This window comes from Labeo rohita, chromosome 20 (genome assembly GCF_022985175.1).
Source record: "Labeo rohita strain BAU-BD-2019 chromosome 20, IGBB_LRoh.1.0, whole genome shotgun sequence".
NCBI classification, from domain to species: domain Eukaryota; kingdom Metazoa; phylum Chordata; class Actinopteri; order Cypriniformes; family Cyprinidae; genus Labeo; species Labeo rohita.
In genome coordinates this window covers 14,780,193-14,793,289 of record NC_066888.1, presented here as the reverse complement: position 1 = coordinate 14,793,289, position 13,097 = coordinate 14,780,193, and the positions used below count along the sequence as shown (strand labels likewise).

Here is a 13,097-nt window from a genome sequence, read left to right as displayed (position 1 = left end):
TTGGGGGGTTGGCGGGGGAGAGTTATTACGAAAATGTTAGATTTACCGAGCATTACATTTATATAGGTTTGTGTATGTACCTGAAAAGATGGGAAGGGTGAGTTCAGGGTAGGTTCGTGCCAGTTCTTCACTCAGCTGATAGTAGGACACCGAGTACAGGTGAGGGAGAGGGGAAGCTGGAGACAAGACCCCATCAGTACGCTGGATCTCCAGTTTATGGGCGTAACGAAACAGTTTGGGCTCCAGGATCTAATATAGAAACATGTATGATTTTATTTACCCAGTTGTGCACTTTTGGTGTCCTTTGATAGAAAAAAGCTTAAAGGAGAAGTCCACTTCTAGAACAACAATTTACAGATAATGTACTCACCCCCTTGTCATCCAAGATGTTCATGTCCTTCTTTCTTAAGTCGTGAAAAAATGTTTTTTTTGTTAAATCTTTCAGGATTTTTCTCCATATAATGGACTGGTATGGTGCCCCGAGTTTGAACTTCCAAAATGCAGTTTAAATGCGGCTTCAAATGTGTCCCATATTGTTCACTTTGCAAAGACTGGGTCGAAACTTCTGCACCGATGTAGGATGATTTTGAAATGATTTTTGAAGTCGAGGGAGAAAATACGAGTTTTTCAACATACCCTAACTGTCTTGAGCCAGAATACACAGAGTTTGAGATTAAAAAGTATTTAAATTGTATATTTTTAATGAAAATAACTGATCGTTTTGCTAGATAAGACCCTTCTTCCTCAGCTGGGATCATTTACAACCACATTTGGGATTGTTTGAAGATGCATTTAAACTGCATTTTGGAAGTTCAAACTCGGGGCACCATACCAGTCCATTATATGGAGAAAAATGCTGAAATGTTTTCCTCAAAAAACACAATTTCTTTACAACTGAAGACAGGCAGACATGAACATCTTGGATGACAAGGGGGTGAGTACATTATCTGTAAACTGTTGTTCTGGAAGTGGACTCCTTTAAAAATCTATACTGACCTGCAGTAGCTGCATGGCGACCTCATAGATGTCTCTGGAAGAGTCTGCAGCTTTAAACAGGATGAGATTCAGCAAAACCACAGTGTCAAATTGGTAATCCCTGCAAGAGACAACAAACACACAACACTCTCATTTAACCTGAATTATTGACAAATTCAATCACATTTACTACAAGAACGTTGTAGTACATACCTGTTGTGAAAGACATTGGCGATGGCTCTAAAGCAGCCTGCAGCAACTCTGCGTGAGCCAGTGTAGCAGCGATCCACTGCCCAGAACATCAGATTGCTCTGGTCTGGGTTCAGCTCTAATAACAACATCACTGCCTCACAACCCAACTGATGCACCTGAGCCCAAACATACATGCATTTGTTCATAAAAAGTTGATTTGTTACTGATGCTGTTGAAACGTGAGTGAAGTGCATTTACCTTGCGGTCTTGAGAGTCTAGAATGTTGTCCAGCCACTTATACAGATACCCATCAGAGGACAGGCCAACATTATCAGCCACCGGACCACAACACAGCACCGCAGACATGGCCTGTGCACACACACAATCATATATCATATTCAAAGTCTATGACAGTGAAATTTTTTTGGTGAACGCAAATGCAAACGTGTGTTTTATGAAATGGTACCTTCAGTGCACAGTACTGGTGTCTGTTGATCTGCATGTTGCGGTCGCTGTATCGGTCCAGTGGTGTGAACATGATGCTGAAGGGTCCAGCCCAATGACTGAAGAGCATGAACAAACTATGTCTCAGTGACTGCTGAGGGAATATACTCCTCCTCTGATGCACTGCAGAAATACAATCATGAAGTTATATTAGTGCACTTGCTTTAAGAGCTATTAACTCTAAAGGTTTCTGTGAAGAGTCCTATGTCCAGTCCTATGGCTGTGTACCTGGTACGTTCTGTATGATGTTGGCCACTAGGGCACTGAAGTGAGAGCGGATGTCTCTCAGTGTGTCTGAATCCTTGTCGTTCTCAGCCTCCAGAAGCTGTCGGGTGAGATCCACATATTCCAGCAGAGCGCTGTTCAGAGAGTGAGACTCCCCATCCAGACCACCACTTGCACTGCACAGACAATACACAAACACTTTACTGTTTAGGACACACAAAAAAGCTTTATCTTTGGAATACAAATGAAGATATTACTGATGAAATCTGAGAGATTTCTGACCCTACATTGTCAGCAGCGCAACTGACATATTCAAGGCCCAGAAAGGTAATGAGGACATTGTTAAGTCCATGTGACATCAGTGGTTCAAACGTAAGTGTTGTTTAAGTAAGCTTGTGAGACTTACGTCTGACTGATGACTCCAGAATCGGCCAGTAGCTCAAAAATCCGGACCAGCTGGACTCTGAGGATGTCACGACGCCGCCGTCGCTTCATGTTCTGCAGAAACAAAACACACAAGGATCAATCGTTTGTTTTTTCAGATCTGCAGTTGTATCATGAATAGACGAACAAAAAAGCATGCATTTAAATGGTCTAGTGAAACAAAATTCCAGGACTTTAAAGGACTTTTCAAGCACTACTTTTTTTGTATCATCTAAGGTGTAAATGTATTAGTTTTTATGTTAACCTGGCAACACATCCCGTACTCCAAAAAAGAAACAAAACAAAACAAAACAAAAAACATGGTTACTATAGTTAAATAGTTAAACCATGATAACCACAAATTAACCATGGTTTTCCTACACTACCCAAAGTTAAACCATGGTATCTGCAGTAACACTGTGGTTATACAAAAAACATGGTTACTACACTTTTACTATAGTAAAACCACAGTAAATTTTCTTAAGGGATTTGTATTTTGTACTTTCTGAATTTTTGTCCTTTTTCATTTTAACTGTACTGCCTCTATGGTTTGATGTTTACTTAAAAATAAATAAATAAATAAAATTAATCAAATCAATCAATCAATCAGAAATAAAAGATATTTACGAACCCGCTCCGGAATCCTGATCTGAAACAAACCATTCACGAACCATCATTTCAAAACAGGACAGATCGCAAATTATTCAATTCACAAAATGATTCACGAACCCCCCGAAGTTTCGATCTAAATCAAATGATTCACGAACCCACTCCGAAATACTGATCGTAAATCAAACAATTCACAATATGCGATTTGAATTTCCAATCTAAATCAATAGATTCACAAACCTGCTTCGAAATCCTGATCTTAAATCAAATAATTCATAATACGTGATTAAGTCCCGATCTAAATCAAATGATTCGTGATACGTCAAGTTCCGATCTAAATCAATAGAATCACAAACCTGCTCCGAAATCCTGATCTTAAATCAAATAATTCACAATACGTGATTTGAAGTCCCAACCTGAATCAAATGATTTGTGAAGTTCTGATCCAAATCAATGATTCGTGAACCCGCTCCAAAGTCCTGATCTAAATCAAATGATTTGCGAGACACGAATTGAAGTCCTGATGTAAATCAAATGATTCGTGATATGTAAAGTTCCAATCTAAATCAAATGATTTGCAAAGTTCCAATCTAAATTAAATGATTCGCGAACCCTCTCAGAAGTCCTGATCTAAATAACACAATTTGCGATACGTGATTTGAAATCATGATAAATTAAATGATTCACGATACACGAATTTCCAATCTAAGTCAAATGATTCACAAACTTGCTCCTAAGTCCCGATCAAAATCAAATAATTCATGATACGCGATTTGAAGTCCCGTTCTGAATCAAATGATTTGCAAAGTTCCGATCAAAATCAAATGATTGGCGAACCCGCTCCGAAGTCCTGATCTAAATCAAATGATTTGCGATACATGATTTGAAATAATGATAAATCAAATGATTCACGATACGCGAATTTCCAATCTAAGTCAAATGATTCATGAACTTGCTCCAAAGTCCCGATCTAAATCAAATAATTCATGATATGTGATTTGAAGTCCCATTCTAAATCAAATGATGCAAAGTTCTGATCTAAATCAAATGATTTGCAAGCCTTCTCCAAAGTCCTGATCTAAATCAAATAATTTACAATACGCGATTTGATGTCCCGATCTAAATCAAATGATTCACGATACACAAAGTTCTGATCTAAGTCAAAAGATTTGCGAACTTGCTTCGAAGTCCCGATCTAAACCAAATGACTCACGATATGCAATTTGAAGTCCTGATCTAAATGAAATGATACGTGATCCGATTGGAGTGCTTTGAAACAGTAAAACATTTTTCAGATTCACCCATCACTACACATGCGTTTTAAAATCAATACAAATGATGTCGAAATTCGAAAATGAATGGCTCTTTTAATTTGATTTGGTTTTTGCTAGCGAAACGCTTAAAATGTCACAAATATGGAGTACACGGAGTAGTTACAGCGCAAATGAGTCACTCAATTGATTCGGTTCATCTCTTCCTCTTTTCACGCCTTCAGCCATGTTTACACAACATTGTCAGTATTACTACTTGCTTAGTTTATTAGTTTTATGACATGAACTGAAATAAGCGAATAAAGTATGTTTTTTTAATTGTTGAATTTCATGTGAAAAGATAGGTATGTGCTTGTCTTTCAATAATGCAAGTACTTTTCAAGTGCCTCTTCAGAAATATTGTTATTTTTAATGGTTTTCCAGGCCTTAAATTTCAAAAAGTCAAATTCAAGTATTTCAAGCACTTTCAGCACCTTGTACGAACCCTATCACAGGCATGGATTCCTTCACATTTCTTCAAGTGTCAAAATGTGGTCAACTCACCTCTGGCCTCCTCTCAAGCGCCTCTTTAATGATGGGGTTTAACTCTTCCAACAGCTCTCTGTAAGACACACCAACTTAAAACTCAGTTACACGCAATATAATTATTTTTTTTTTTTGTATATCTTAAGCATATTTTTCTGTACTTTGCCAGGTGATCTTAAAACGTACCTGAAGGCAATAGGGTTGGTCCTGCCAAGCCCCAGGACGAGAGACTCAGTGATGTCCATGCTTTCAGAGCGCATCATGGGAACCACATGCTTGAACAAGGAGGAAGGGGACGGAATGCTAATAATCTGCAAAGACACACACCGACTCATGTATACAAACTTGTTTATCAATATATTGCATTTAATATATTGCATTTAATAATGCTAATTATTGCATCTGACATTAGACCTAGTAGGGTGCTATGACCTCTGACCTTTGAGTCGTAACTGTATCCGCTGTCTGGTGTGGATGCCAGCGTCTCAGGTGGGGAGCAGCGGACAGAGCCGGGGGCCGATGAGGAAGAAGATGAGGAGGATGAAGATGAGGAAGAGGTGGCAGAACTGCAGCAGAGGATTAGGTAGTTCCTCCAAAGGCCAACATATGAGTCACTGCTACTGCTCATACTGTTCACTTTCTTAACATTGATCGGGCTGCTGCAAGGTCAAAGGTCACACAGGAAAGTCACATAATCTGTCTTACGTATGGCTGGTTATTACTATGTAACATTAAGTAATTTTATATTAAAAAATGATGAAATATTAGTATTAATTCGCACATTAATATAGTGAAAGCAGTGTGGAAAATGTCTGTCTTTATTATTAACTGGATGTATAATCAAATATATCTGATATATCAAATCTATCTGATAATAATGGCTATCAAATACAGACCGAAAACACATATTATAATATTTTTTTACCCATGTCACCCAGCCCTACTTATGGAAGGCTGTTTCTGCCACTGAATAAAAATGCAAAAATGTTATTGCGATACTTTGCGTCGCAGTTCTGACTTTTGTGTGATATAAACTCATTTAATAATAATAACAACTGAAAATCGGACTTTCTCTTGAATGCAAGCTCATGTTTTGCAAATTCTGACTTTTTTCCTTGCAATTACAAGTTTACATCTCACAATTCTGACATTTTTTTCAGAATTATTAGACTAACTAGCAATTGAAAGTTATAAAGTCAGAAATATGAAATATAAACTCACAATTCTGACTTTTTTCTCATAATTGCATCATATATACTGGCAATTCTGACTTTCTCTCACAATTGCAAGTTTACATCTCACAATTCAGACTTTTTTTCTCAGAATTGTGTGATATAAACTCAATTGCGAGAAATAGTCAAAATTGTGAGATAAAAACTCAACAGCAATTCTGACTTTTTCTTGCAAATGCAAGTTTGTATCTCATGACTCTGACTTTTTGTCTCAAAATTGTGAGATACAAATTGTGAGTTATAAAGTCCAGTTTTGAGGGGAAAAAAGACTTATATGTTCTCAGAATCGCAATTCTGACTTTATGACACACAACTGCAAGTTTATACCTCGCAATCCTTTTTTTCTCAGAAATGTTAGATATAAACCCGCAATTGCAAGTCAGAATTTTTTTTTTTTCTTTTTTATTCAGTGGCAGAAACAGGCTACTGGATAACTAGAGACACATTTGAATGTAGAAACATACTTGATGTCGACTTGTGGCGAAAGCAGCTGAAGGCGTGTGGAGGCGAAGACCCAAGCGTAGCTCAGCGCAGTGGGGCAGTGCTTGGGCAGGTGTTCCTGCCGCAGGTAACTTGACAGGCTGATGACCCAAGGGTCCTGACCTTGTGTCACATGGGCAAACACCCAGATGTGGGACGGGCTTACCACATCAAACTGGTGGCTGATGGGAGATGAGCTCCACTCTGCTAGAGTCTGAAGGTCTATTCCACTGGGACAGTACAGCAGATTTGTCTACAGCAAAAAAGATAACCCTGATATAGCTTCACTTGGTTTTGGGCAGAAAATTTCTAAGCATTCCTGTCCGGAAGCGACACCAACATGCCAAAAAAAACATTGGATTGTTCTGCATTTTCTCACCTGATCAGCCCCAGTAAGGTGAATAAAGCTCTCGAGGACTGAAGCACTCAATCGGTCCATCACGTCTATAGCCAACTCCTCATCTCCCTGAGAGAGACAAAGCAATGAATATGAAGTGCAAACATAGAATGTCACCTCATGTAGGTGAACAACAGGAAGTCATTTAGAGCAGATGGTCACCTTAGCAATGCCCAGGGCTGTGTGCAGTGATCGGACTTCTTTGAGGACATTGACAGCGAGTCTGCGTGTTGCTGGTCGACAGCTGCACAGCACGACCAGAGCCAGACCCTCCACCACATGCAGAACTGTCCAGATAGGAGATCGCTCCAGATGGAGAGATGGGCTCTAAAAATAAATAAAAATACATGTTAAACTACAAGCTGATAATGAATGATAAACTACAATAAAAATATCAAACACATACACTACAGTTCAAAAGTTTGGGGTTGGTAAGACTTTTTTAATATACAGTAAAAACAAAATATTATTACAATTTAAAATAACTATTTTAATTTAATTTATTCCTGTGATTTCAAAACTGAATTTTAGCATCATTACCCCAGTCACGTGATCCTTCAGAAATCATTCTAATATTTTGATTTGCTGCTCAAAACACATTTCTTAACATTATTATGTTGAAAACAGTGGAGTAGAATTTTTTCAGGATTCTTTGATGAATAGAAAGTTCAGAAAAACAGCATTTATCTAAAATAGAAATATTTTGTAACATTATAAATGTCTTTATCATCACTTAAAGCATGGTTGCTAAATAAAAGTATTAATTTCTATCATTTCTTTCCCAAAAAAACAAAACAAAAAAAAAACCTCCAAACTTTTAAATGGGAGTGTATAATGTTACAAAAGCTTTTTATTTCAAATAAATGCTGATCTTTGGATCTTTTTATTCAAAGAATCCTGAAAAATGTACTCAACGGTTTTAAATAATAATAATAATAATAATAATAATAATAATAATAGTAATAAATGTTTCTTGAACAGCAAATCAGCATATTAGAATGATTTCTGAAGGATCATGTGACACTGAAGACTGGAGTAATGATGATGAAAATTTAGGTTTGATCACAGGTATAAATTACATTTTAAAATATATTCAAATAGAAAGCAGTTATTTTAATAGCTTTTGCTGTATTTTGAATCAAATAAATGCAGGCTTGGTGAGCAGAAGAGACTCTTAAAAAAAAAAAAAAAAAAAAAAAAAAAAAATCTGGTAGTGTGTTTTAAAATGTAATTTTTGTCCTGTAACAGCAAAACTGAATTTTCAGCAGTCATTACTCCAGTCTTAAAGGCACAGAAGTGTCACATGACCATTCAGAAATCGTTCTAACATGCTGATTTGGAGCTAAAGCAAATATTTCCTATCATCAGTGTTGAAAATTGTACAGTTGTGCTGCCTAATATTTTTGTGAAAACCTCAATACATTTTTTCAGGGGTTTTTTTATAATCTTTAATGAACTTACCTGATTTAAGAAAGTTCAAAAGAACAGCATTTACTCAAAACAGTTTTCTGCAACAATATAAAAGCCTTTACTGGAAGTTTTGAGAAAGCATTAATTAAAAGAAAATTAATTAATTACATGAAAAAAAATTACTGACCCCAAACTTCTGAGCAAGAGTGTATATTATATTATATTATATTATAATATATTATATTTTAACTGTTGTATGTTTGCACCTGTGAATCATGGCTGCGGTTGCTGCTCTGTACCGCCTGTCTCCACTGTATGATAAGCTGCAGCAGCATCTTGACAGCATTGTCCAGTAGTGTGGGATGAACGTCTGTCACCTCCCTCACAATGAAATACACAAAACCAGACAACACATCCTCTCTCCAGTCCGGGAAGTCCACCATCAGAGCCTGCAGAGTGGTGAACGCCAGACCACGCAGCTCCTCGTCCATATGGATGGTCAATCTGGATGGGTGGGAGAAAGAAAGAATCATTGTTTACAAAATGCAATAAATAAACGCTACGCATCATCATCTTCATAACAGCATCATGCGTCACCAGAACCGCAGAGAGGTCAAACGGTTAACGGTGACATATCACTTCTGACTACATGCCATTACGACTTCACAGGAAGTCTGACTCAGATTGTGGTTTCTGTACAGGAAGCCATGAATATATGGAAAGTAACAGGTCACATTAGTTTAAGGGTACTTTCCTGAATAACTGTGACTTTTCTGTTTGACTAAAGTTAATAAAACTTGTGAGAAGACTGTTAAGTTCCTCTGTGTTGGATTCCCTGATTCCAAATTGTTGTGTTATAGGCAATTAGTAAATGTAATGTAATAAATGTAATTGTTCTCTAGCAACAACAGAACTAGTGAATTGGGAAATGGCTGGAGTTTTCTTGTGGTGGTGAATGAGGGTTGTCGTGAGGGTCACAGGTCATTACTTGGCCAGTAGCTCGATGAGATCCTGTCTGCTCATGCCGTCTGGGATTAGTCTGGGAATGGCAGCTACACATGTCCGGAACAGATCAATCTTCGGTTTACGCTCCCCACTACAGCAGAACACAAACATATAATAAAACACGATGAAAGCCAAATATACAACATCATTTATTTTCCTACCATTTTAAAAGTTCAAGAGCCTTAAATCATATTTATGCAAATAAAATAAATAGAAACTAACGTGATCATGTCCTCCGGCTCTTTGTTGGACATCTGAACGTTGGTCATGCTCATGGACCGTCCCACCTCTTTATCCAGATGCCTGAGGATGTTATCCAGGGCCTTCCTAACCTGAGGGTAATACAGAGACATACCTACACAAACACACACAGAAAGAAAGCAGCTTAGTTCACACACAAAATGTAGTCCAAAAACTTAAAGTACAATATGAACATACAGAGGCATTTCCTCAACCTCTAAACAATGAGGCCAGATAAATACACCACTATCTGAACTAACAGAAGGGCTCTACGCTTACATCTCTTAAAAAATTTAGCAGCACAGTTAAAATTTCAGGAGAACCTTCTAATCAATAATATAAAAAAATCTACTAAAATAAAAAAATCTGATCGAAAATTTACCTTTCCATTATGAGGTGACATTTAGGGGGGAAATTTAGTTTTTACCTTTGTAATGTAATTTTTCTAACTTCATCTTTTGTCAATTTTTTTTTAAATTTCTAATTAAAACAACAGAATAAGAACAAGTACAATGAGAACAAGTTACCAATCAAATGAAATCAGTTTTAACAAAATTAATTTGTACTACAGAGGTGGCACAGAAGAACACAAAAGTGGCTTGTAGGTGTATTTTCATATGTTTAATAAGGGTCAGAAGTGGCATGCGTGCAATCAAATTCATAAATTCATGTTGAGATTAATGTTTTAAATATAAAATTTTGAATACAGAAATAATAATTAAATAACTAAAAAGATACTTTAAAAATGAAACTAAAACTGTCAGTAGGTTGCGGCAAGTCACTAAATGAATTACTGAATCATTCATTCATTTGATTCGTTCGAACAGCTGATTCATTCAGGAATAAAGCAAGTAAATGGGAAATTAAATCACTGACTCAATAGATTTGCTTCAAAATACACTGTGTTTGAATGGATATGCGCAACGGCTCAGTTGTGACTCTGTTTCAAACTATTTTTGATGACAAAATAGAGCAAAAGCAGGCAACAGCGTTATAGTCAGACAGTGTAAGTCACTTAATAATAACCTGTCTATTTAACTGTTGTATTAAATTAATATCTCATTTACAAACTCCCTTAAAAATCATTAAAAACTGTTACTTATCTTAGTTCATTGCGATCTCACAAAGTTCCATTATAATCAACAAATCTCTACACTGCACAATGAATCTCTTATTTAAACACTCTATACACTTTGTTTATAAAATTATTTGTGAGATGTGTCTGTAATACATTACTCAACATTGCAAAAACACATAGACACCTTTGAAGCTCCCCTCAGCGCAAACATAAAATATGCTGATTGGGTCCTAAATATTTTTTCATAGTCGCATGGTCGCACTGTAGAGCCCTGAATAGGCATTCAATGTGTTTACTTGGAAAAACCAAAACAAACTATTAAAAATGTAAAGTCAAAATTAAGTATATGAGGAAATTTTCTTAAAAACACAAAAAAATGACTTGACAGGAAGTCACAGTTACGTTAAAAATGAACTAATTGAATACGACCAAATGTTTTAGGGTAGGGACAGGCTGTACTCAGGATTATCTTCTTTTTGGAAAGCTGCGTAGGAACTGTAAGGGTCCATACCGATGACCTTAGCTTCCTCGTCTGTGAGGGTTGTGTTGAGGAAGATCTTTTTGACCCGCAGTGTGTTGCCTGAGGGCAAGATGACGCCTGTAGTGGGCATGGGCGGCTCGCCGTCCTTCTGTTGTAAGCTGTCAGCTATCACCAGGAAGGCCCGCAGACCAATGTTCATTCTCTGAGAGAGAGACACAGATAAGAGAGAGATAATTAGTTCCTGTGTTTATCTTTTAATCCATCCATTATCACAAATTTTTTTTTTTCAATCTTTTAATGGCATTGTGTGAACATCTGAACACACCTCTGGATTGATGGTGAAAGTCTTGTGGGACTTGCCCACACACAGCAGGTCATAGATGATCTCTTTCATGGCAAAATCCAGCCGTTCCTTTACAGAGGGAAAAATGTGCCACAAACCAATGAAAACCAATGCGATAAACCAAAAGCACCCTCCCAAATGTGCAGTTTGATTATTTTACCTTTATTACTTTTAAGGTAAAGTGGAAAGCTATGTTTGGGATTGGAACAAAAAAAGACCTGAGCTGTTCTAAAATATGTTTTGAGTGACTTCCATTTTTATTTTTTTACCTGAGCGATAAACTGAATGATCTTAACGAAGATGTTGAGGGGTGTGTCCCTGGGCACCACGCTGCGAGAGCCCTTTGGGAAAAGTGCTGTTACAATACTGAGGAGACGACTGTGAGGGAAAAGAGATAATGTAATGTTACATATATACATACAATAAGTATCTACAAGAATTTAATAGTTTGTATATATTTGTACACTACCAGTCAAAATATTTTTTAAAGATTTTTAAAGAAAAATAAAGAGACCTTTTGCTCACCAAGCCTACATTTATTTGTTCCAAAGTACAGCAAAAACAGTAAAATTTTGAAATATTTTTACTATTTAACATAACTTAAATATATTTAAAAATGTAATTTATTCTTGTGATCAAAACTAAATTAACCTTCAGAAATCATTGTAATATGTTGATTTGCTGTTCAAGAAACATTTTTTAATATTTGTATAAATATTTAAAACAGTTGAGTACTTTTTTTTTTCAGGATTCTTTGATGAATAGAAAGATCCAAAGATCAGCATTTATTTGAAATAAAAAGCTTTTGTAACATTATACACTATACCATTCAAAAGCTTTAAATCAGTAAAGTTTTTTTTTTTTTTTTTTTTGGGGGGGGTCATAGAAAGTAATCATTTTATTTAGCAAGGATGCTTTAAATTGATCAAAAGTGATGATAAAGACATTTGTAATGTTACAAAATATTTCTATTTCAGATAAATTCTGTTCTTCTGAACTCTCTATTAAAAAAAAACTGAAAAAAATTCTACTACTGTTTTCAAAAAATAATAACAACAACAATAATAATAATAATAATAATAATAATTAAATGTTTTTTGAGCAGCAAATCAGAATATTATAATGATTTTTGAAGTACCATGTGACTGGAGTAATGATGCTAAAAATTCAGCTTTAAAATCACAGGAATAAATTACATTTTTAAATATATTCAAATAGAAAGCAGTTATTTTAAATAGTTAAAATATTTCAAAACTTTTTTTTGCTGTACTTTGGATCAAATAAATGCAGGCTTGGTGAGCAGAAGAGACTTCTTTAAAAAACATTAAAAATCTTTTGAGTGGTCGTGTGAGAGGTTTATCTTCCACAATTGGCATTAGATATTTTTATAAATCTGTATGATTGTGTAGAATTGCGTGTCCTACCTCTGTGTGGTTGTGTTGCTCTCACACTTGATCCTGATGATGTAAACCCAAAGCAGCCGGTACAGTGACTCCAGTGCTACACGAGACATTTTGGGATCTTTGTTCTAAAAAGAAAGACACAAAAAATGCTCAGACAACAACAACTCTACAACAAGAAAGTACATTTTTGCATATTTTGAACTGTATAACAGACTTAATAACATTAAGAAACCTTGTTGACATATTTATTGCTGATTTATGTAAGACCGGTGGAGTCAGTGAAAGCCAAGTCAAAGCAAAAAAA

The 13,097-nt window shown here is 36.0% G+C and overlaps 1 protein-coding gene across 8 annotated transcripts in view; it reads right to left on the bottom strand.

Moving 5' to 3' along the window:
• Nucleotides 1-13,097, bottom strand: part of fryl (furry homolog, like) — a 112,806-nt gene that overhangs the window by 36,102 nt on the left and 63,607 nt on the right. For all 8 annotated transcript variants that reach the window (XM_051138238.1, XM_051138234.1, XM_051138232.1 and 5 more), the window contains 20 exons: nt 12,815-12,918; nt 11,660-11,768; nt 11,373-11,459; nt 11,078-11,249; nt 9,471-9,603; nt 9,232-9,339; nt 8,510-8,747; nt 6,996-7,160; nt 6,816-6,902; nt 6,421-6,689; nt 5,164-5,383; nt 4,911-5,035; nt 4,743-4,800; nt 2,303-2,394; nt 1,900-2,072; nt 1,634-1,794; nt 1,426-1,536; nt 1,189-1,343; nt 997-1,096; nt 81-249 (listed from right to left, as the gene is read on the bottom strand). In XM_051138238.1, the coding sequence (XP_050994195.1) occupies nt 81-249; nt 997-1,096; nt 1,189-1,343; nt 1,426-1,536; nt 1,634-1,794; nt 1,900-2,072; nt 2,303-2,394; nt 4,743-4,800; nt 4,911-5,035; nt 5,164-5,383; nt 6,421-6,689; nt 6,816-6,902; nt 6,996-7,160; nt 8,510-8,747; nt 9,232-9,339; nt 9,471-9,603; nt 11,078-11,249; nt 11,373-11,459; nt 11,660-11,768; nt 12,815-12,918 (2,836 nt within the window). The remainder of the gene's footprint in view (nt 1-80; nt 250-996; nt 1,097-1,188; nt 1,344-1,425; nt 1,537-1,633; nt 1,795-1,899; nt 2,073-2,302; nt 2,395-4,742; nt 4,801-4,910; nt 5,036-5,163; nt 5,384-6,420; nt 6,690-6,815; nt 6,903-6,995; nt 7,161-8,509; nt 8,748-9,231; nt 9,340-9,470; nt 9,604-11,077; nt 11,250-11,372; nt 11,460-11,659; nt 11,769-12,814; nt 12,919-13,097) is intronic.